General features: G+C 42.3%; 1 protein-coding gene across 11 annotated transcripts in view; it reads right to left on the reverse strand.

Moving 5' to 3' along the window:
- Positions 1-23759, reverse strand: part of Dab1 (DAB adaptor protein 1) — a 1082808-nt gene that overhangs the window by 240580 nt on the left and 818469 nt on the right. For all 11 annotated transcript variants that reach the window (XM_063236576.1, XM_063236569.1, XM_063236573.1 and 8 more), the window contains one exon: positions 11253-11454. In XM_063236576.1, the coding sequence (XP_063092646.1) occupies positions 11253-11319 (67 nt within the window). In that variant the 5' untranslated portion in view covers positions 11320-11454. The remainder of the gene's footprint in view (positions 1-11252; positions 11455-23759) is intronic.

Here is a 23759-nt window from a genome sequence, read left to right on the forward strand (position 1 = left end):
ACTGCTACTATGACTTAACCCTCAGCCTGACCAAAACTGGGAGCCGGATAAAACCACAGGACAAGGCCTGCAGTGTCTCAAGAAATGAGGGCTCAAAGGGGGCTTAGTGCACTGCATATTTCCCACCTGCTATCAAGCTTCAAGCTAGTTTTCTCTACATCCAGCCTGATGCTGCCACTCACCATCACCCATCACAGCTTCAGCATGATGCCCAATGGTTTCAACACACGTTTCCAGATTGCTGTTAATAAGGCATATGGCGATGATCATTTTCCCAATGATAGGGGTCCTGATCCTTTTTAAGGATCACATAATAAGAACATTTTTCATTGTTGGAGGTAATTCTCCTTCCTGTGCACATTTGTCAAAGGCAGTTTCCAACAGTCCCGTACATCATCCTGAAATACATGATAAGATTCAGGTATGCTATTCATCATCTGCTGGGACTCTTTCAATGAAAAATCCCTGCATGGTTTTCTTGCCTCTAATTTAACAATGGGAATACGAGTTCTCCCTAGAGCAGTATCACCAGCCAGGGAAGGCAAAAGACTCAAGTGATGAAGGTTCCAGTCTGAGAGAAGTCAATCTACAATGATGATATATGAATTCCTTATAAAGATAAATAGGATCTATAGCTACCACTTTGCAACAGGAACCAGAGCTTGAGGAAATGAGCTTTTGCTGGTGTTTATTTGACAGTCACCATTGGAAAACATCATGGTACATTAGAAACACCTTGTGCATTGGATCATTAAGACAAGACTTTTAAAATTTGAGTTCTTCCATTTATACAATGGGTCACTTTGAACTTACTGTTATGAGTATGTTAATTCGTCTGAAAAATGGAAGCGTTACCATTCTCATAATGATCTTGTGAAGATTTTAGATATTTTATTATCTGCCTGGCATTTAGCAGTCAGAGACTTCCTGTCATTTCCCATTTTCCCCACTGGTAACTGTAATTCTCTTCCTACCAACTCTGAGGGAACGTCAGGATGCAACAGATAAGAGGACACTGCCACTGCCATCATATCTTGGCTTAGGACACAACAGGGAAGGAAAGTATGTAGGTGTAATTCTGATCAAACGAAGAAAGAAACCAATATGTTGCCTTGGGTAAAAACAGTACACTGAGAACCACAGAGAGAGAGAGGCTTAATCCCATATAGTGAAGAGGACCACCGCGGAAGTGTCACAGCAACACCACATGAGTTGTGTGGCGGAGGGGACAGAAGGCTTTCTTCCAGGCTGCAAGCAGCACTGAAGTACACGCCTGCATGCTCAAGGACGGCCGTGCAGCTGAGGTAGTAGCACGTGAGGGTGCGCACAGGGCACACAAAACAGGGGCGACACTGAGGAGTGAGGCAGAACTGCGGAGCCATCAGAAGCTGAGTTTCCAGCTCTACTGTGCCTTGCCTCTCCAACTTCCTGCATTCCCTATCTGTAAACACCTGAGGTTTTAAAAGCCTGCTACATCAAAGAGCTGAGGGAAAAAAAAAAAAATTTGTTTTGTTTTGTTTTTCCAGTACTAGGGATTGAACCTGGGTTCCTCTGCACAGAACTTCATCCCAGGGCCTTTAAAAACACATTATTTTCTTTATTTATGTAATGAATTAACTTTTATAGGACTTGGATTGGATTGAATGAACTACATCTCCAGCACTTTCTTATTGTATTCTTCAGTGATGTTTTCAGTCTCAAGTTTTTCTTGTGAAACAGGGATTCAGAAAGTTACTGAGGTGCCCAGACTGGGCTCACATGTGCAGTCCTCCTGCCCCTGTGTGGAGATTACAGGAGGCTGCCACTAGGCCCAGCCTGCCTCTCTCCTACACTCAGCACCAGTGCCACGGGGGCACTCCGGGGAAGGTGAACTGAGCTGAAGACAGCAGCCATAGACTGAGATTTATCAAACTCCCTGGTCTGCTTGTTCCAAATTAAAATCCAGCAATGATGCTCTCTTGTAGCATTCCACATTTCGGCTGATGTACGCTCAAAATCCTTAATGCTTCTGCTTCACCATTTCATATCTGGAAAACGTTGTGGGCTGAGCATCCTCCTTGGCAGGAAGACGCTTCCTTCTTCCCCAATGGCCACGCCAGCGTTTTCACATCTCTCTACCTACGTCATGCATTCAGCTGTCACTCCCTCCCTTCTGAGGGCCTCTGAGCCTCCAAGTGCTCCTGATGAAATGTGTGGGGAGACATCTTGCATGCCAAACAAAACTCATCTTTATAAAAGAACACCCAATTCAGCAGGAATCTGGGGTCAGACAGGTCAGGTACAAATACAAGTTCTGTGATGTCAGGCAGGCTGTACATCTTTTTGAGCCTCAGTTGCCCCTCCTATGAGACAGGAATATTTAGTCTAAGGATCGCTTTCAAACTTAAATTGAAAATGTGAGCTCATGAATGCATGACCATCAGGCATTTGCTCCTGTTTCACCTTCACCCTCTGGACCAACACATGTTTTCTGGATAGACCATGTGGGCACACACAGTTTGCAGCAGGAGCCCCTGGGCCAGCCTGGAAGCTGTGCACAACAGGAGGGGACTGCTGAAATCCCAGGACACCTAGGATTCCCATCTGCTCAGCAAACACACAAAGAGAATAAAACAATGTGCTCTGGGTCATTTACTGATTCTTTGAAGAGATGATAACTCTCCAACTCCGAGAAGGAGAATACACTTAACCTGACTCAAGGACTTGGAGGGCTAATGCTAAAGGCTTTGTTCTTCCAAACATCAAAATTCAGGTCCAGCCACTGCCAGCGGCGGCACACTGAGCTTAATGAAGCAGTGGGATGAACTAATATGGCAAATCTTATAGCTCTTACTACCAATATGGCCCACATCACGCTAAATTACAGCACCTGACGTGATTGGACACACATCAGGAACGGAGAAGTAGCTCACTGAATGGATGGAATTTTGAATGCCACATAGTAAGAATCTCAAGAGGCAGCTCTTAGGAGAGATGTCTTAGTTTTGAATTTTCTTTCTTATGCAAATCACGCTCCTGAATTTTATGGTAATTAATTCGATAAACATTTATGGAGTGCCTACCTTGTGCCAAGCACTGTGCTAGAAACACATAGCTAACACCACCGACAGTAAATAAATAATATTGTAGAACTGTAGCAAGCCTGATGATTTGAGCAGATCCAAAGTGCTATGGGACATTCACATCCAGTGCAGTCAGACAGGGTTTCTTAAACATGAGTTCTTTCTCCCATTCACTAAGGGATTCAACACCTCTGCCTTTCACCATTTATGGTAGAAGTGGCTAAAAAACATTCCCTGCACTCACAGAACTACCAGCTTAATGATAGAAACGAGAAGTAAACATAGACTTAAAATAACTCACAATGATTAGCATGAGAAGCTTGAGAGCTCATAGGATGGTGCTGTTGGGTTGCAGTGGGTCACCAAAGCATTCCTAGAGAAAGTAACATCTAACTTGCAACTAAAGGATATGTAGTCAGTTTAGAAAAGAACACAGAAAAAAACGTATTCTTTGGAGGAAAAGCAAAAGCTAGGACAGAACCTCAAGTGTGAAAATCAACATGGTAGCATCAGAAAAGTGAAACTAATTCACTTGAGCCACTGAGAAGAGTAAGATCAGGGGAAAACAGAAAGATGGGCCTGGGAGATGAGGACGGGTCAGAAGAGAGAGGGCTTCTTGGGGGCAAGATAAGCAGACTGCACCCTGAAAGCAGCAGGAGTCCTGGCCAAAGGGCAGAGCAGGAGTGCGACTTGATCAGACCCTCAATTTAGTAAGCAGTGTCCACAGAAGGTGGGAGATGGTAGAATTCAAAGTTCAATACCATTTTTGGAAGGCTAGAGCAATACAGCTAGAGATGAAGACAGCCTACCCAGAAGGGGACGTAGAGGGGAAAGGCGTGCAAATTATGTAGGAGGTCGCACAAACAATCCATGATTGATAAACTGAGAACCGGCACAGCAAAATGTTAACACAGTGGCTGAGAGTAGGCAGGTCAATACGTAGAGAGAGAAGATCCAAAGGAGAGGGAGCGATCAAAACAAATGTCATCAGAGCATCCCACAAAGTAGCTAGGCGTGGCACAGGGCAAGAGGAGACGAGTCACAAAGGAGGCAGGGCCCACGTGTCCAAGTGTGTTGTCTTATGCAGTATGCTGCTGGGGTTACAGAAGCTCAAAAAGGAAAGGGAGTGAAGAAGAGCAGGAAGAAACCCTCACTTCCTGCAAGGGAACCACCTAAAACGAGGTCTTGAGGTAGGGTGCCAAGTAAACCTGAAATGAGTCTGCCTTCAGGGAATGACCACGCAGAGTGCAGAGTCTTGTAATAAATCAAGACCACGTGAGCACAGACACCATACAAGCCTTTCTCTATCACATATTGTAAAAGCTCAGTCAGACCCTCCATAAAGAACTGGACTTCTTGGCCCAAAAACCATTCTTCCTCCCTCAAATCGTTCAGCCCAGGAGCTCCACTGTAACCTCAGAAAGATTGATGCTTTCTTGTAATTAAATCCTTGATTTTGAATTTCTGAAGCCCGCAAATCACAAAGTCAGTACAGAATGATCAGCTCACAAGATCAAATACCTGCCAAGACAGAATAACACCATAAATTTACAAGATGTGGCCAATCAATTCCCATGCCCATTTGCCCCCAAAAGGAGTATATAGCCCTTCTAATCTTTCAGATCTCTCAACTCGCCAACACTCAAACCCAGGAAACCCCCACAGAAAGCGCTTCAGCCATGGCCAGAACTTGTGCTTTGTGATGTCTGCAAAGGAGCCCTGAGAGCTGGGGCGAGTCTGAATCTCGCTGGACAGTATGTTCTCGTGTAGTCTGTGGGATGATGGAAGAGGCTGGCTTACGAGAGACAATTTATCCAAAATGGCTAGCATGTGAGGCATAAATAACAGCTAGTAATAAATGCTCGTGGCTCCACAGGATGGTTCGCTTTCCTTTGCATGTCCTTTCAACTTCTCTGTCCTGCAAAAGCATCCCCTTAAAGACAGGCAAGCTCCTTTTTCTCAGGGATCACCAGATCCCTCTGGAGAAAGGGAAACCTTCTCCTGCTGCCTCCAAGGCAGGTGAGAGTTGAACCAGAGGGTGGGGAAAGTTTATTGGTTTGGATCCACCTGTATGGAGTGCTGTTTGAGGTGTTTCATATAGAACCTCCATTGTTTCACCCTGAAATAAATACTACTGTGACCTCCACTCTACAGAAGAAGCTGAGGCACAGAAAGATAAAGAAGCAACCCTACCAAATGCAACTCTAAATATGCCGAGCCTGGACTCATACTTCAGTTTAAATGACAGGAGTCTTCATTGTAAGTAAAGAGAGCAAACACACAAAGCCCAGGAGGTTAATCCCAAATAATTGCCAAGCCATTTGGAACCTAGTGAGGTAGAAAGGCTGAGTCATTCTTGGGTTCCTGTTCTGGCTCCACCATTGAACATCAGAGTGACCACTGGCAAGTTGCTCTCCTCTGACTACTCTTGGGGGGAACCTGGAGCAACCTTCCCCCTAAAGACTAGTTCTTTGTGATGTTTCATGCACGTCAGCTTCTAAAGAACTTACTTACTTGTGTTTTGCCATACAAAGCCTTTCAGTGTGTTGTGCTACCTGTATTTACTACAGTAAAAGTTTGCTTGCCTTTAGTTGGGGGAAGGCAATAAAAAGTTTCACTGAGAATTTTTTCATCATGATAAATATGCAATACTTTTATACAAGTAACTTGGAGTAAAAGTAAAATACATACATTTTATGAAGGATAATAGACTGAGAATCAAAGTAGTGAAGTAGAGAAATTACCTATTTCTTGAGGGAAGGATGAGACCTGTGAAAAGCAGCAAGGTCTCCCCTCATCTAAAAATTTCTAACTACAGCACAGATTACAGGGTGTCAGAATCTCTGCTTCAGGGATTTCTCTTTCCTGAACATGAAGCACTGGCTGGACTCATGCCTTGGGATAGACAAATGATAGCAAAAAAAGAATGAAATAATTCACTATGCTTCTCCTGTGAGTTAAGCTTGGCCCAGCACACACTGCTGCCGCACCTATTTCGTGGCTGAGAAAACTGAAGCTCAGAGAACAGAGGTGATGGCAGGAAGGTGCAGTGTGCCCAAGGCCAGGAGCCACATCAACCAACATCCTGATAATCCCTCCCTGCACGAAGGAACACCAAGAGACCTATCACAAGCAAGCCAGACAAAGAGATTCTTTCGAAACATCTTCCCTTGGAATCACACATATAGAGGCATCTGCAAGCTCCTAAGCAGTAAGCCAGTAGTAGCAAAGGTTACTTTCTTGGGATAACTGGCCAGCATATGGACCTTGAGTATGGCATTTCCAAAACCATTCTTTATCCTAAATTAGCTAGAGCTTTCCAAGAAGCTGCGACAAGTTAGTACAGCAACTGATGTGTAGACCAGGGTTCAGATTCAGTCTGATATAATCCTGAAGAAGCATGTGTCTCAGGATCACCACCTTATTCTAATGTTGCTTGGGCCTTGATTCTTGGGCCAAAATCCTGCTGGGAGAAGAAAATAAACCAATTTTTGCTGTTGTTGCTGCTGCTGCTGTTAACTGATTGTCCCAGAGTGTAGAAAGGTTATTTTCAGAGTTTCTAGAATATGAGACAATGCTGAATTTCAGGGGAAAAAAGACAGGAAAACTATCCCTACAGAGTCAATGGCCTGGGAGATCTGGTGATATGCACACCCTTCTAAAGATGAGTGAAAGAATTAACACACACCTATGTGCATGCGTGCGCGCACACACACACACACACACACACACACACACACACACACACCCTTCTTTAAAGATAAGTGAAACCACACATGGTCTGGCTGGCTCTAAAGCCAGGACTCTTTCCACTACACTAAGCTTCCAGATGGTGCTGCCTTAGGAACCAACCTCCACAGTATCTGTTGCACACCAGGGGACCCATTCCTCTATCACAGCCTCCCATGGATACCCTAATACTGGGGTTACAAATAACAAGAACCAAGTTAGCTCCTTCTTCCCCTTTGGTGGCAGGTAATGAACCTGAAAATATGCACTATTTTCCCCGAGCCTGCATCAAATTTCACTCCTGCAGCAGACATCACTTGACAAGTGCTATGTGTAGTGGTACAATCCAACAAAATGAAATGAAGAAAATAACTTTATTTTTCATTGCTTCCACCTCTTATTTGAATTGTGAATACTCTAGCTATGTCTCACACATAGCCTGTCTAGAAACTCATTTTATGATGAAATATGCCCCTGTGTGACTTGTATTTGAAACCGCCCTGGCTTTCATTATTAGCCTGGGGTAAAGAACCAGGTGACGGCTTATGAAAAGCTCTGAGGGGCTCTGAACTTTCTTTACACCACTCTTTCTCATGGTAGGTGACACACATCGCCAGGCATTCTCTTCCAGAAAATAAAACACTTGCAACTAGGAATCATCTAAATCTTGCCAAAGGGAGAAAAGTTCTATTCTGTAATATCACGAAACGATGCAGGAAATGCGCGTAGGATATAACATCAAGTAACAAAGGAGGATATAAAAGGGTCTGAATAGGATGACTCAAGCACGCAGTATTCTAGAAAGCCAGTCCAAAAGGAAGCAACTTAGAATGTCAATGGCAGCTATTTTTGCTGCATGAGAATATACATGATTACTTGGCTTCTCTCATTTCAGTAATAAGCACATATGGCATCTAAAAAGTTAAATGAGATTACCAAACAGGAAATATCTTTTTTCCAGAAAGAGGCCTATGCATGATTCAGTTTTTGCTTTTATCAACACCTTTATATGAGGACATAACTGAGTAATACAAGGCACGAAATTTTCTAAGAAAACAGTTACAGGACAATCATGTCGATGAATACAGATAAGGACATTGTTAACCTTACAAACCAAACATAGCAGGGGACAGAAAACAATATACTGTGAACAGTAAAGCTGACCCCAGAAATGAAAGTTTAAAAATCTACTACTTAAATCCACCATAACAAAAAATTTAAAGAATATATATATATACACATACACATAGGTACATGTAACAGTTTAAATAAGTAAAGAAAATACATGTGGTAAAATCCAATGTGTAGGGGACTGGGGATTTAGCTCAGCGGCATAAGCGCCTGCCTTGCAAGCAGGCAGTCATGAGTTCGATCCCCGGTACCGATAAAAAGGAAAAAGACAAAAAAAAAAAAAAAAAAAAAAAAAAATCCAATGTGTAAAAATGCCTCCTAGAAATTACATTTGGATGAACTAATAATGAATCTTTAGAAAAAACTTAAATATTACTCTTACATGGGTTGAGAAGCATTTTCATTAATTCAGAAGCAAGTATACTATAAACACTGTACGGACAGCCCCAGTCAATGCAATGAGACAAGAAAACAGATTAAGTACTTAAGGACTGAAACATGCAGAAACTTAACTGGAGCTTTTATGTTGAATCTATAGAAAATCCAAGAAGTTCTGAAGAAGGTAAGAATTCAACAACATTTTTTACATTCAAGATTCAAGATCAAACTGTACACTGCCTCTTCCATTTGAAGTTCTATATATTTTGACCAACTCAGCAGCATTTGTTTAACACAGTAGGCAGGACTCAAGAATGAAATAGTCTGGTTCCTGCAGTTCATTTTGTCTTTTAATGCATGCATGCGATTCCAGGGTACCCTGGTCCAGAAAGCACATCTCCCATAAAAAATTATTTATCACTAGTGCACAATTGCAAATAACTGTAGAATGAAACTGTGTAACAAACCAACAATATATTTTTTCAGACCTCTCTGACTATAAAATGGGCTGAAGAAGAAGAAATGATGAGGAAGAAGGGGAGGAGGAGGAGAGAAGAGAGAGGAGAAAGAAGCAGTGTGTTACAGACTAAATATTCAGGTCCCACCTGAAGTTTGGGTGAAGCTCCAAGTCCAGGGAGATGGTCAGGAGCAGGATGTCTGGGAAGCAGTGAAGCTCAGATGAAGTCAGGAGAGCGAGGCCCTTGTGACAGACACAGTGGGCAAACAAGGACAGGGAAGTAGACAGGGAAGGAGGAAGGAGGGAAGAGGAAAGGGTTCTGCTCTTTGCCTTTCCAGTGAGGACACAGCTAGAAGGCAGTCATCTAGAACCCAGGGGAGAATTCACTCTAGGAATGAAATTGGGTGGCACTCTGAGAGATCTCAGGCTTCAAGTTGCCAGGTCTGTGAGAAATGCCTTTTTGTTGCTTAAACCACCAAAGTGGATGGATGATGCAAGGAGAAAAATAGGGAAAAGAGGGAGGGATGAAAGAAAACAGCAGAAAAAGAAAGGATAAAGAAAGTAGGAGAAAAAGAGATAGGGAAAAGGGAGAGAAAAGAAGACTATAGATAATCTTTATTAAGCATTTAACATATGCTGTTTGTAGTGTTTTATTTTATTTCAATTAATCTTCCTAGTGAACCTTGAGGTTTATCATATCACATGCTCATTTTATAAAAGAAAATGAAGTTTACAGAGGTGAAGAAGTAAGGGTGTTGCATAGCCAGACTTTTTACCTATGTCTTGCATTCATTGCATGTATTTATTCTAATTTAAAGCTTCCTGGGAGGTAAAACTGAGAAGTTTGCAAAGAGTCACCTTCATTGCCCCCCCCCCAAATCTCCAACTAAGCCAGTGTCCCAAAACCCTGCATCCTCTCTTTACAATGCTTCTGGTTTTGCATGTTAAAATTAATAATGAAAAATATGCACTAAGATACGATTTGTAATGCATTAAGCATTCAAGAGCACAAGGTTAGCGGAATGGTTAAAGTTGAGGTAAAATGTAACTTACCAGTTTCAACTGATAAAGCAATTGAATTCTAACACAACACCAGGCCTCCAAATCCTTTTATTCTTCCCACACAGGTCTTCTCTCCAGCACTGTTCTCCCACCCACTTACTTGCTTTCTATCATTCTTATACTATGGTGCATAAAAATCCAAGGTTTCCATCAAGTTTCAGCAAATAAAACAGACTTCCTTCAAAATGTCTGTGTTTCAAATAAACATGAAAAACAAAATTTATGGTGCTTTCTGGCAGTTTGCCAGTCCAAGAGCTTTTTGGTATCACATTTATGTCCCCTGCTGTATGCAGAGCTTCAGACAATCACCATCACAAAACAGGACTAGACACACACAGTGACATCATGAACAAATCACTACTCAACCAAGCGGCCAGGGGTATCTTGGTTTGCAAATCCAGGTGGACAGATTTTAAAACCTGAAAAAGAATTTTCTGAATCCTTTTCCAGACAGGGCAGGGGAAATGCTGAAACCACAGGGAGAACACACACACACACACACACACACACACACACACACACACACAAGCTTACTTGTAATTACAATAGGGCACAGGCTCACTAAAAAGCAGGGTCGCAAAGCCAAGCGATCAAATTCTGTCCAAAACATAGAAAGTACAGTCATTTATTTGTCACCCCCAGCTTGGGAATCTTTATCTGCATCTGTCCAGCACTCTCTGTGACCTGTACAGGATTTACACAGTAAAGGAGAACACCAGCTTGGAGGGAGTTTACAGGATAGCTGACCCACAAAACATGGCATATGTTAATAAACTGAAACACTAACAATGTGCTACCAAATCAAAACAAACAGAAGCCACCAACTCCAGCTGAGATTACAAATGGGCTCTGCCAGGAGACTTTACTACCGTCAACCTGGTGGATGGATGAGCAACAGGCAGCACAGAGAAAGTGACGAACAAGGAGAAGAATTATAGCCACAGGCCACTGGTTCTTCAAGTGTTGCTTCTGGATCTGCAGGACCAACACAGCCTGGGAACTTCGTAGAAACACCAAGTCGCTGGTTGCTTCAGACCCACAGAATCAGGGAAGGACCTCAATAATCTGCACTTTAAGAAGCCCTGCAGGAGACTGGCGCCACAGAATCTGAGACACATGGGTACCTGCAAAGGTGAAATCCAACAGCAGAATGCCTGGAGCATTAACCTCGGAGGAACAGAGAGCGTCAGGGAGAGGACGCCAGCAGGATGGGTACACGGCATATTCAGAAGAAGGATTTGTATATTAGGAAAAAAACTTTAAATTTTTCCTGGGGATTAAGACAGTGTCATAAAACTACAATGAACATTAACGCACCAAGTGACTTTAAAAACACAGGCAATCATAAGTACACTTCTTTATATCATTCCAGAGATAAAAACTTCAGTCTTGCACAGAATAAATCATAAAGAAGGCAGTGAATTTTACCCTACCTTTCTTTCTGGAGTCTTTCTTGGCGCTGGTTTTCACAGCTACTTGAAGTTCTGTCTCAGTTGACATCCTACTTAATCCTTAGTCCACTTCACACAGCTCCAGGGCCTCGGCCAGGCTCATTGAGGATCCTCTCCAAGAGAAAGGCTCCTCCCTTCAGAAACGACACCCCGAGCTGGACATGTCATTCACTCTTGTGGAGTGCTGCAAACCAAGGGAAGAGGATGTCAGAACACTGGTTCTTTTGAAGTAAAACAGAAACCACATAAACAACCACACAGGAAGCAGGAGACCACAAGCTTGGTGTGCAAACTGCCCACACAGCTTCATAAAGCCAGTGGGTAGGTTTCTATGAACAGCTGGGCAGTTGATCTGCAAAACCACTTCTCACACTCGGTAACGAAGAACAGATCTTTAACCTCTGGAATTTTCAAGAGGGGCAAAACCACACTCTTTATATCTCATGCTCCTTATTGTCAAGCAGCAGACACCACCCAGAAAATATCACAAAGACGTATTTCCTGACCAACCCCATGGGGTCATTGCCAAGGATAGGGCAGCCATTCATCAGCCAAGCTCGACCGAGTCCCGGCATAGGAGAGTGACCTGCGGTCTGCCCGCACTGGCAGGCGTGGGAGGGGCATAGAGCAGACACGCATTTAGGCTCCGAGGGTAAGGTGACAAATGGGGCTGAAATTTTTTCCAGCAAGCCAATTTTTATGTCAGCTTTCCCCCAGCTATAAGAGCAGACAAGCATTTAATGTGGGGAGAAAAAGGGAAGAAAAGGAGCAGGCAGACACACATTTCATTCATTCCCTAATAAATATGCATTGCACAATACCAGGTACTATTAAGTTCAGGCAAAGCTTGGAGGAGAATATGGTAATTACAATAACACAGCCACTTCAATTACAGCTGGTATTTACTAGGCACCCACTGGATACTATGCTGATTCACATACATTATTTCATTTGATCTCCTTTAAATTGAAGAAATTTAATCTCTTTGTCACTGGTCTTTCCCGGTGACTACCTGTCTGATAGTTATATCTAAGAATTCTGCTGAAAATAACTATATCACTCCTACCCACGTTTTTTTTAAAATATTAAGAAAAGTTACTAGAAATGGAGAGATGGATCTTCAAATTGCATAGCTGATTCTGAACTCATTCCACAGAATTACAATTGGGTTATTCTGTGGAGTTGTCCCTGAATGCCAGCGTCAGCTCAGAAAAAATACTAACCCAAACCTAATCATCATGACAATCAAATATGGTCTCATATAAAGGCTACATAAAATAAAGCTTAAGTATGAAGAACATTCCACTGACCCAAGATATCTGACTTAATTTTTGGTTTTAATAAGCTATGCTTTAAAAGGACACTGTGGGGAAGTATGTATACAACTAGAGAGCAGAAAACCAGAATGGCATCTATGGCATCGTCCGCAGAAGACAAGGACTTCTGTCATATCTGGACCATTCATCTACAGCAGGCCCCAAGTTCTCCTTCCCTACTCCTCTTCCCCAAAGACCACATCCCACAGGAGATGACAGTCTTTGACTCGCTTCTATAGAAGCACAATTAATTTTTATCTACAATATTTATTGTTTTATTGAAATAAATACTTACTAAGAATCTATGCTGCCTCAGTGCTGTTCATATTGACTGAGCAACATGCTGGCTAAGAAAACAGACACAGTCAAAGTCTGGTTCCTATCCTTAAAGAAGCTCAACCTGGCAAAAGTGTCAGTCACATGAACAATGACACACATACGTGACCAGAACTAAAACAGGTGCAAACACCAAGCAGACTGGTGATAAAAGGGCAAAGATTCATGTTTGATCAGAAAAGTCAATAAAGCTGCATTCAGGATAAACCCTCCTCTGCAGAATCATGAAGAATAATGCTTCTGTCACGTGAGTAAGGAAAAGGACCAACAGGTTCTCAATAAGCATATGCAGAGTGAAGAAATGGATGAAGGAAGGATTGTTTTAGGCAGAAGCCTACACATGTGCAAAGGCAAAAAGGCTTGAAATCAACAAAGCCAAAATATTAAAGGAATGCACAAGTGCAGTAGGGATGTAATATACACTTTGCTGTTTTCTCACTTCTTCCTTGTACTACTGTTTTCCTGGGAAATCCCTTTGGTCAAGTCTGCCCTGACCTTCTGCCAAACATTCAGAGTTCAAATCAAAAGACAAATTTCAAGCAGAGAGGTTTCCAATCCTTGTACTAATATGGAATTTCTATCTATCATAGGACTAGGTCTTGGCCACGTTCTTAGTCTCAGTCCTTGAGCCACCATGTGATATTGAGAAGGTCACTCTACTCTTCCTTCGTGTCCCCCATCTTTACTACGGGACTAATACTGCCAAATCCATGGGAGTGTTGTAAAAATCACATAGGTTCACAAATGCAAAATAACTGCAAGAATACCTGCCACAGTTCCAAGCATGCACTTAATATGAGGTGCACACTTTCCTGAGTTACTTACTCTATCACACATGTCCTGATTGCGTGTCCTAGTTGGACTTTACAGAGCTGGCAACTGGTAAGGCAGTTTCCTGAGTACAAATTACAGAAGTGACAGCATCTGAGATCTTTCCATCATGCTGATCCTCTACACAGTAAGTTTCTAATTAACATATACAGAAATGAGCTGAAATATATAGATTTTACATAAAATTGAGGATTATCAAACAGCCAGTGTGTAAAAATAGATTGGATTTGGACTATTTGTTCTTCTTTAGCTTTAAAAGCCAGAGTAGAACACCTCTCAGTCTTCCATGGTTATGCCCAGAGTTACTTGCTTGACAAAATATGATTCCATTTAACTGTTACATGTGTTATTTGTGGAGTCTAGAAGCAGACTTCTATATAAATGAGGAAAGGAAACACCAGCATCATTCTGCATACAAACTTTAAAAAGGAAACTGCAGCAGAGAAGGCACATGACACAAGCTCTGCATCCCCTTTAATTTTCCAAAAGCCAGAGGTTGAGCAAGTGCTGTGAAATAACTCCAAATTATTTAGGAAATTCATTTCTTTGTAATTAAGGAGATTAAAGTCCTCCAGGGCCAGAAATCATGTGACAACTCAAATCATTTTCTCCAGTAAAAGCTGTGAAACCCTATCAGTTAAATTCAGGCTCGTCTAGAATTTTGAAATGCTTCAATAATGTTTCTTTGCTCCACACAATCTGCAGTAATTTAATATTCCTGAAGTGTGTCAGGTTTTTTATAATGAGCTCTTCAAATCTAAATGTGAATTATGTAACATTCCACTACAGACGTTCTCTCTAGTGAACTGCTTCTAAAATGTAAAACTCCATGTTCAGTGATGGAGTGGGGGCCCAAACACCAAACCATACTGAAGAGAAAACAGATACACTTTAAAAAAAAAAAGAAGAATGAACGTCTCTGCAGCTATGACAGCACACACTAAAACACACAGTACAAAGCAAGTTTGTCTTCTCTTTTCCCTCCCCAGCCGTCGCCTCCTATGATCCTAGAGAGAGTCTGCTGCTGTTTACCAAGGAACCCTATGTGCCAGGGACCATGCTCTGAGCCTTGCAAACACTACCGATCAATCCCTTAACCACTGTAAGACTTAGCTGTTATGATCTTCAGTCAACATATGAAGAAAGTAAGACACAAGTCAAGTTAGGAACTTGTCTGTGATCACATGGCTAGCAAGCAGCAGAGCACAAGCCACTTTCCCATCTCAGCTTTACTCCAGCCCCAGTGACCATCCATGGGTGAAAAAGCAAATGTGGAATAACATACATCATCAAGAATCTGCGGTACCCACACGGGCTACAACATAGATGAGCCCTAAACCATCAGGCCAAGGGGAAGGACTCAGACCAAGAGAGACTGCGTATTATATGACTCCATTTTTGTAAAACATCCAAAAGAGACAAATCCATGGAGACAGGTCAGGGCATGTTAGAGCCCGGTGACATATGTGCTTGATAGGCACAAGGTCTTCATTGAAGAGGTGAGTAAACTTTGGAACAACACAATGATGATGCTAGCACAAAACCATCTGTAATAAATGTAATAAATCTCACTTTAAAATAATTAACTTTATGTTATAGGGATTTCATCTCAATTTTAAAAATAAACCAGAACTCCCAATGGCTTGATATAAGTCTTCTGTGATACGCAAAGGATAATGCAAATCCCAGCATAAGAGAACAAGGCAGCCCTGACACCAGATGGGGAGAGAAGCCCCTTGCCTGAGGCCGAGGGTCCACATGGCAGCAAGCCAGGCCTTTATTAACACCTGAGCATCACTACCTGCATGCTCTGTCACCTGCGGCTTCCCACTCAGCTGCAGCCAAAGTGTAAGGCATCAAGAACAAGCCATTAATCAGCAAGTCCCACAGACTTGCACCAGCACTGCCAAGTCCAAAAGATGTGGGCACTTACAAAGCACTTGAGAAGTCTAGCTCAATCTACAGCTTGTTACCTTCTGCATGAGAGTGCAGGAGACATAAGTTACAGGACTTATCTTTATAAACAGAAACACAAGACAAATAAGCCAGAATCCAGAAGATCTGTTTTTTGGTGGGGCAGATCCCTGGGTGGGGCAGTGACTGACTGAAGAGGAGGAAGGATGAGGCACCGGGTAACACATCTCAGAGTAAAGCTTTTGGAACAAGTTCTACATTTTTTCAGGTAAATGCTATACCTGAAAAAATTAAATGAACAGAAATGGAAAATGAGAGGAATCTTAAATCTAAAAGTTTATTAATCCAATTGTATGTGCAATGCACATCATAAGCATGCTCTCTGAAGGCTTGGGAGCAAAAACTAATCGAGCAACCTGTGAGCACAGAATTCGATGCATACACTCAGTCCTATGCGGGTGTAGGCACAAGTGACAACCCCAAATACAATCCAGCAGGCCTGGCTTCTTTGGTAGTGGTACAGATAAAGCAAATTCTGAAACAACTTTAGATGTGTTAGAAGATTGCCCTCAGGAAGTAAATGTATTGGTGTTCTTAGGAATCTTGGTCTGAGAAGAGAGGTTAAATTATGGAAAGAAGAAGGCAAGATGGAATACTGTAAACAGACTAGAAGTTGGAGGTCTTGGTGGAAACTCAGGACTTACAAAATACACATGCTTTTTATATAAATGTATATATGTATATATTCATCTGAAAATACTTCATAGTTCTGTCCACTAAAAGGAGCTAGAAGCAAAGACATCCCCCAAGTCACAGTTGGGACAGTATGCACTTAGGAGTATAGCTCCTACTCACATTCTCTAATAAAAGGAACCAGTGCTTCCTTGTAAAAGGACGGAGTTCAGAGTGAGGTTAGGCAGGTGCAAGATAAGCCAGAAATACTTTTTCTCCCTGAAAGTAAAGAGTTGTTCAAACCAAATCAAAATGACAAGGAAAATGGCATATGGACATGAAAAGCATTTTGAAGAAAACAATGTGAAGGACAGTATGATTAAGGGTAATAATAAATAATAAGCCACTGAAAAAACAGAAACTCATAAATCCATACTGATAAATACAAATGCAGTCAGAGAAATGAATGGGGAGACAGGGAGGCAGAGTCTTGTGGAGCAAGTGCTGATTGGTAGACACAGAGGGAGTGCTGGAGTTATAAAATCAGCATTTTGCAGCCACAAGAATAAGGGGTACTCAGGTAAGAATTAACAGCAGATGCTGAATCAGGAGAAATTTTGGATGAGGTCCCCATCTGTAGATCTGTAAGTGTCTTCTCACTTACTATGAGTTCCAAGGGTGAAAAAAAAGAGAAATATACAGTGTAGAAATTGGACAACACTTGGAGCCGGGGATTTAGCTCAGCAGTATGAGAGCCTGCCTGGAAAGCACTAGGTCATGAGTTCGATCCCCAGTACAAAAAAAAAAAAAAAAAAAAAAAAAAAAAAAAAAAAGAAAAGAAAGAAAGAAATTGGACAACACCTCATTAGTTTATCAGAATTAACATCAACCAAGAGAGGCAGATGGATAGCAAGCAGTCCCTTGAGAAAAACAGAACATCACTATGCAAGATCAGGTAGTGCCCTGGTCAGGAATCTGATTAGGTTACGCCCTTCCAAATGGGAGAGAGAGCTTTTATTCTTCAAAGTGGCAATAAAAGACACAGACAGGTTGTGGAAACGTGTTAAAAGAAATTAACCAGACATAACAACTAAATACAATATGGGATCCTGTGCCAGGGAGAAAAGAAATACTACAAATTATTGGATCACCTAAAATTATGACTATTAGTTAAAACATCACAGCACTATTAAATTCAACTTGGTGAGTTTGCTATGAAAACATAAGAGAATATACTAGGAAAGAACAAAACTACAGTGGATGTTTAAATGAAAAACTTGGGCCGGGGATTTAGCTCAGTGGCATAAGCACCTGCCTGACAAGCGCAAGGTCAATCCCTGGTACCCACACCACCATTTCCCCAGAAAAAGGAAAAGAAAAAGAAAAACTTATTACAGTTAAAGATGAATTTCCAAGAATGATGGGGTGAGTGTGCTTGAAGTGAGGGTGGGAGGTATTTTGAATCTTTGCATATTGAGGTAGATTTATGACAATTTGTCTTTTACTGTAATGATTTTGTAAATTCACACATTCATCACTTCATTTGTATCACATTTCTGTTCTTAGGAAATACTCACTAAATATTTACAAGAAAAGGCTGAGATATGTGTACCTTAATTTCAAATGATCATTAAAATCACATACATGTACATATGTAATGATGCACACACGTACACATACATGCGTACATACATATGTATGTACATAAAGAGAAATACACAAATGATAAGCTGAATGAAATAAAATATCATCAGTCGTTGAATGTAAGTGAAATACCTTGTGTACTCCTTCAGTTCTACACTTTTTCTATAACTTCACCCAGAGCCTGGCACAGAGCCATGTGTAACTTCTGATCTCACTTTTCCTCTAAGCGTTGGCCCATTTCTGCTCCCTGGATAGCGCACTTTCTATTTCCCAAGGCTACCTGCCTTTAAAATTAGTTTTTGGCTGTCAGTGCTTGTTACATACTCCAGCTTCAGCCTTGTGTCTGTGCAGACTGCCTGGCTTGGCAGCACTGTCAGGACAAAGGTCACTGGTGCAGCCTCTTTCTTCCCGAGCTCTTCCCCTATCCCTGCCCAGGCCACCGCAGAGCTGAGTAATGACTCAGCTGCGCCAGACGCTCACAGATTGTCTCCCTCTCCTGATCCTTCTCTAGGACTGCCACTAACTTGTCGAGCTTGTCTGTTTTGTGTTAGTATATCAGGGGCCATCTGACCCAGCCACCTAGAGGAATAACATCAAGAATAGTAAATGGGATCACATCAAATTCAAAAGCTTCTACCAAGCAAAAAAAAAAAAAAAAAGCACAGTGAAGAGACAACATGTTGAGCGGGAGAAAGTTGTTGTCTGATGGAAAAATATCAACAATATGTGAACTCAAAAAACTTAGACCCCCTCAATAAAAGCCAATTAAAAAATGGACAAATGAAATAAATGGACACTTCTCAGAAGTACCGACAGCTAATAAATTCATGAAGAAATGGTCAACATCTCTGGCCATTAGAGAGATGCAAATTAAAATATCACTGAGATTTCAGCTCACTCCAGAAAGAATGGCCATCATCAGGAAAACAATAATTACAAATGTTGGCGAGGCTGTGGGGGAAAAGGAACCATTTACATTGTTGGTGGGAGTGTAGATTAGCACAGCCACTGTGGAAATCAGTGTGGAGATTCCTTAAAAACAAAAACTAGAAATTCCATTCAACCTAGCTATTCCTCTACTAAAAGAAAGAGCTTCCTGAAAGAGCTGAAGTGTATTACTGTGATCCATGCATACCTATGTTTATAGGAGCCCAAGTCACAACAGCAAGTCTTGGAAGCGATCTGTATTTTTATCCACAGATGAATGGATAAAGAAAATGCGGTATTTATATATAATGGAATACTACTCTCCTATAAAAATGGATAAATTTGAGTCACTTGTCAGAAAATAGATGCACATTACATCTAAAGTTTTAAGAAAAATAAATCAGATACCTACATTTCAATTTATATGGTTTCTCTTATATGAGAAACCCAAAGCATAAATAAATAAAAGATAAATGGAAGCAAGGAGACAGAACTTTTGCTAGTGGAATGGGAGCCAAAGAAAAGGAGAATAAGAGGATGGGGAAAGGGACATAAAGAGAATGCTATGTACCTGTTTCAACTCCTCACGACGTGTGGGTTCATTATGTGCCGCGAACATGCACTAATCAAACAAATAAATAAATAAATTTTAAAGGCTTGACATTTCCCATTCTGCATTTGTGCTCCTCCAGGACATGAGAATGGGAACCAGTGAGGCTTAGCTGGACCCCTGAGCAGCGCTTCACACAAGAAGTCCTGGAAGCAGAGGTGCAAATACTGTGGGAACTGCTGGCAGAACCCTGTCCAGAGATGCTGTCTTTGTCTCTGTCTCTCTCTCTCTCTCTCTTTCTCCTAACAAACCATCCTTCTGGCACACACACAGCCTGCCCCCACTCTGACCCAATCCTGAAGAATAACACATTAGTAGAATGAATCACTGGCTGTAACACTCTGAAGGCCACAAAACTTGTATAGCTCAGTAAGCCCCAGTCAAGGCTCTATGCATCAAGACATAATGAAATCCGGAAAAGAGAAAAATCATGGAGAAATAACAACTCTTAGCCTGTGAACTCATCTTCATTACGCTATGTTGCTGGTTTGTTTATCCTACATTATGAAAAAACTGAATTTCAGGCAATTTACAGTAAACCTTATAGGAAGAAAGTCTCTACAACACAGTAAGGTAAATCTAGAGAAGATAGTAATGAAGGGAACAAAGAATTGCAAATGAATGTAAAGGCAAAAGGATAGAACATCAAAATCTATGTGGTGGCAGAAGACAGGCTATCAATTTGGGTGCTTCCTATAGGCCAGACCAAAAGGAAAATATGGTCAGCAATGGATTTCGCAAGGTCCATACTCAGGTATAGCATTTTCCCCCTTGGAACCAGAAGGGGACAGTGGGAAACACTAACACTGTATGGTGTCATGGATGGCAGCATAAGCAATGGCTGTAAAAATTCCATCAGAGAATCCTCAAACTCCCTTAACATTTGCTGAAAGCATAGTACTGGTAGTAATGGTTAAAACTGGGCCAAAACAGTGTAGTCCAAATCCAAATTATTTACACACAAAAACGTATTTTCCTCTTTAAACTAAATTAAAAAGTAAATTCAATGCTGCCACATAGTACTCATTAGCTCAAAATCTAGCATTAAACAAACTATAGTTAATCTTATTTGTGAAGTGGGGTAAGTGGGTCTAAATGAATGAGGATAAATGAAAGTTCTATGAAAGTATTTTTGGGAAAATAAGATACTCCGTTCCAGGACACAGTCATTGTTACTGAGCTATCAGTCGACATTCAACAAGGCAATGATGGTGGACACAAAATGGGCTTCTTTAATCAAACTCAAAGCTGACAAAAGTCTGAGCCAGGTTTTAGCAATACTAAAGGAATTTATGTGAAAGCAACAAGGCATACTTATGAGCATTTCATTCAACTAATGGATCACATAGAATCGTTAAGCGTTTATATAGTACCATGAAAATTCATTATGAAAACTCTTAGAGTATTAAAAGAACAAGTGTATGAGCCTAAAATAATTCCTTTAGTGTTTCTAATACTTGAGGTCACTGTTCCATTCAACCATCTAAAATCTTCACTTCTGAATTTACAAAAATGTGTCATTGGAAGAATCTAAAAACTAAATTTGGCAGTCTAAGGAGATGGATTAGACTCTTGTCCGACTCTACCATGATTGCCTCTGGGGCTTTAGGCACATAAGCTATTTAACCACTCTTCCTCATTCCTATACTCGGGATTCTTTTCTACTTCATTGGGTTTGCTGGAGGCCAAATAAATGCCACAGCCTCGTATGTCCAACCAGCTCACATGTCCTTGGCCACATCTCCTCTCAGGTGTATTCTCTATCTTTTAACCCAGCTGTGTCTCTGCCTCTCCAGCAGGCCTTCTACTTAAGCCCCACCTTGCACAGGAAAGTGTCCTGTCACCTGCACAGGCCTGGAACACCATGTACACAGGCAGCAGATACTCAGAGAAGGAGGCAAATTCACTTCTCCATTGCTTACTAAGCACCTGTTCTCTGGAGACCCACTGTGACAGGTGCTCAGAAGAAGGTAACTATGACAGTCTCAACCTAGAGGAGTACAAACGGTGCTGGAGAATGCAAGCAGAGACAGTCATCGCATGTATGAAAAGGCCAGCATGACAGAAACCACAGGACTCTACTGAGACACAACGTGGGGCCTGCCTCAAACTGGACCCAAATGCTGGCAGTGGGTAAGGTGCTATGAGTAATTGCATCACAAAGAAGGCCAAAAAGAGGAAATCCTTAAACTGAGCTCTGAAGGGCCACTGAAGGTCCATTCCACAGAGAGACAAAGCTTTGGATGGAAGAACAAGAGAGGGGGAGAGGGGGAGGGAGACAGAAAGAGAAAGAGACAGGGACAGAAGGACGGAGAGACAGAGGGACAGAAGGAGAGAAAGAGAGAGACAGACAGACAGACAGATAGACAATCCTGGGATGCAGCTCCTTATGGCTAAGAAGGAGGAGAGCTGAGCCACTAGAAAACACAGGGCCAAACTGCAGACCTGGGGGCCTGCTAGTACTGCTGCCAGCAAGTTAAAGAGATCTCAGGGCCACCAGGACCACTCGGTCCAGATAAAGTTCCAGCAAATCTATAGGGGTGAGACCCCAAACTGTTGCAGCATCCACCTTTAATCCATCTCCCTCTCCCTCTCCCTCTCCCTCTTCCTCTCCCTCTCCCTCTCCCTCTCCCTCTCTCTCTCCCTTTCCTTATCCCTTTCTTTAATAGGGATCAAACTCACACTTTCAGGCTTTCCAGACAGACTCTGGAGTCCTAGCCTCCAGAACCATGAATCCAGATAAGTCTCTCTCTTTATAAGTCACCCAGTCTCAGGTTACAGTAATAGAGAAGGCATTAAGACACTTGTCTGTACAGTCATGTCTAAAAAGTCCTATCGGGGTACAAACTTCAGAAACTACCCAGTGATGCAAAGACCGTTGGCCCATGGCCAGGCTCCACCACAGTGATACCCTAGGGCACAAAGGGGATAGCTTAGGTTCTCCTGCAGTAATGCTAGCCTTGGAGTCACAGGGGACTGGAGGCCAGCAATGCAGATCATGGAGGCCATGTGGGAAGACACCTGTCACAGTGGAGAACTTCCCATTTGAACCTTGGTTCCCTAGCCAGACAAGGAGGCAGGGGACACTGGATTCGTTTGCTCGTGACTGAGCTCAAGCTCTACCATCATGCTCAGTTCCTCCAAAGTGTGGCTGAGAAACACCCAGCTACTGGTATCCCCTGGGGTCTTACAGAAAGAAAGGACAGGTATTTAATGAGGCCCTCATAGTGAAGGAAATTTTAAATAAACAAACACTGCAGTTGGCAGCTTCTCTTGCTGATTTATCTAAAATATATGTGGCCATTATTTACTCTCCCTTCTGCAAACTGCATTTTATTATTTTCTAAGCTGACAATGGTGGGGCAGGAGAGCCAAAACCTCTAAACAGCAAGCCAAGACAGGGTCCCCAAACTGGTTGGCTTTGGGGTATTCCTCTACAGGGGCTGGTTCCTGCACTCCACATTCCAGCACCTGTCCAGATCCCATGGTGACCAACTCCTCTTGCAACAGCCCCACTCACTTGCTCCCTCCAAGTCACCACCAACAGATACCACCTTCCCCTGGGAGCTGAGAGGTGGGTGGCGCACTTTCTCCCATCACTGACATCCTGTTCTCATTTCCCTCTTCTCAAACACCAGATCTCTACCACCTTCCCGAAAAGGGGGAAGGGCATCTCTGCCTTGCTAATGATTTGCTAGTCCAATCTCAATTACTGTAAAACAGGATACACGAATGGCTCAAATTTCCTCACAAAAGAATCTGCGCTTGGCGGGAAGCAACCCAATTTCCACCATTGTCCCCCTGACAAAAAGCTCAGGCAATAGCTATAACCACAGGGCCGTGTTTTCCTGGAGCCATCAATGAGGACTGATGCCTGACAAAGCATGCCTTTCTGTTGTTTCCTGATTTGTGAATGTATTTATTTGAACCATCTCACAGAAACATAAAAATTCAATCACTCTTGGCAAATCCTGAACAAACCAGCAACATGGAAAGCTGTTTGTTCTCCATGAAAAGTCTCCTCACTGAACTCCAGCTGATCTTCCCTGGAGCACCTCCACAGGGAGGCCTTTCTGAACTCTGACCCACAGAGCTCCTGCACCCCACACCTCTGCTCCTTTTCAGCACTCCAGGGGCTCCCAGACCCCAGGGCACACAAGATGCACCCAGGAGCAGCCCGCAGCTCATTTAACTGGCTGGAGGTGCATCCTGGGTTTTGGGGTATTTAGAAACACTCCC

This window comes from Cavia porcellus, unplaced genomic scaffold (assembly GCF_034190915.1).
Source record: "Cavia porcellus strain 051 isolate PalLab524CR breed Dunkin Hartley unplaced genomic scaffold, mCavPor4.1 scaffold_25, whole genome shotgun sequence".
NCBI classification, from domain to species: domain Eukaryota; kingdom Metazoa; phylum Chordata; class Mammalia; order Rodentia; family Caviidae; genus Cavia; species Cavia porcellus.